Below are 907 nucleotides of genomic sequence, written 5' to 3' on the forward strand. Positions count from 1 at the left end.
ACGCCACAGCCTTGCTTAGGCCCACACGTCATACTCACACATCCTAGTGACGACTATTCCACTGGCTCCTCCTGTGGGTCCAGTTCTTCTTCTCCTCCAAGTTCTTGTTGCTGCACTTGTGCCTCTCTGTCCGCCTCTGCTTCAGTCCGGGGCGTGACTGAGGGCGTGAGACTATATTGGTTTGTGGTACTGATGACAAAAAATCCACCACACACTCCAGCTGACAAACAACTGCATTCTCATTAACAAATGGTACCGTAAATCACAAAGGAATGTTCTGTGTTCTCGGATAAATGGAGGTATCACCCTTTGGTCACAACATTAGCTAGACATTCAGCAAAAAAGTGATCACAGTAGGAATAAACCTCTAAAGTATCATCTGGCGAACATCAATGCTCATCAGCGAACCCCACGCGACATAAAAATTGTGTTGCTTCTGTTCTGTGGCAAGAACTCTATTTGGCAGCGCGTATAACAGTTCCAAGCCAATCATCCGAGCTTGTGTTCACATCCCCCTTCAAGGCTCTCAGGGAGTGCTCTGTATCAACCTGCATCACAAAACAACTTTTTAACAAAAACCGTACTGTCACATTATGAATTTAGTTTTCCTTTAAGTTATGTTTTACGGTATAAGCAGAGGAAATATGCACACCTTTGTAATGTACACATCAACTCCAAGCCTAGCTATCACGGCAGCTTCAAGTATTTTGGTCTCCATTCCTCCAGTGGTGTCGTGTGCGGCTACTGATATCTCCACTGCAGTGAATAGCTGGACATCTTAGGCTTACACAAGCGATGGTAGTTTACAAGCAGGACATCTGGATCACGAATTTAGTCTGTTATCATTCCAATAAACATAATTCTGATGACAGCGACTCATGTTACAAATAATTGCTCCCTCAGAGCA

At 44.3% G+C, this 907-nt stretch overlaps 1 protein-coding gene across 2 annotated transcripts in view; it reads right to left on the reverse strand.

Moving 5' to 3' along the window:
* Positions 1 to 221: 221 nt before the first annotated feature.
* LOC119277091 (isopentenyl phosphate kinase-like) overlaps positions 222 to 907 on the reverse strand; it is a 4,013-nt gene continuing 3,327 nt past the window's right edge. Inside the window, exons 11-12 of one of the 2 annotated variants that reach the window (XR_005136938.1) lie at positions 653 to 818; positions 222 to 548 (exon numbers count right to left, since the gene is read on the reverse strand). Coding sequence is in view for 1 of the 2 variants with exons in the window: in XM_037558312.1 (XP_037414209.1) it covers positions 456 to 548; positions 653 to 756 (197 nt within the window). In the remaining variant the exon portion in view is untranslated. The remainder of the gene's footprint in view (positions 549 to 652; positions 819 to 907) is intronic. The other variant, XM_037558312.1, reaches the window with a different exon arrangement.

The sequence above is a fragment of the Triticum dicoccoides genome, chromosome 3B (assembly GCF_002162155.2).
Source record: "Triticum dicoccoides isolate Atlit2015 ecotype Zavitan chromosome 3B, WEW_v2.0, whole genome shotgun sequence".
Classification (NCBI taxonomy): domain Eukaryota; kingdom Viridiplantae; phylum Streptophyta; class Magnoliopsida; order Poales; family Poaceae; genus Triticum; species Triticum dicoccoides.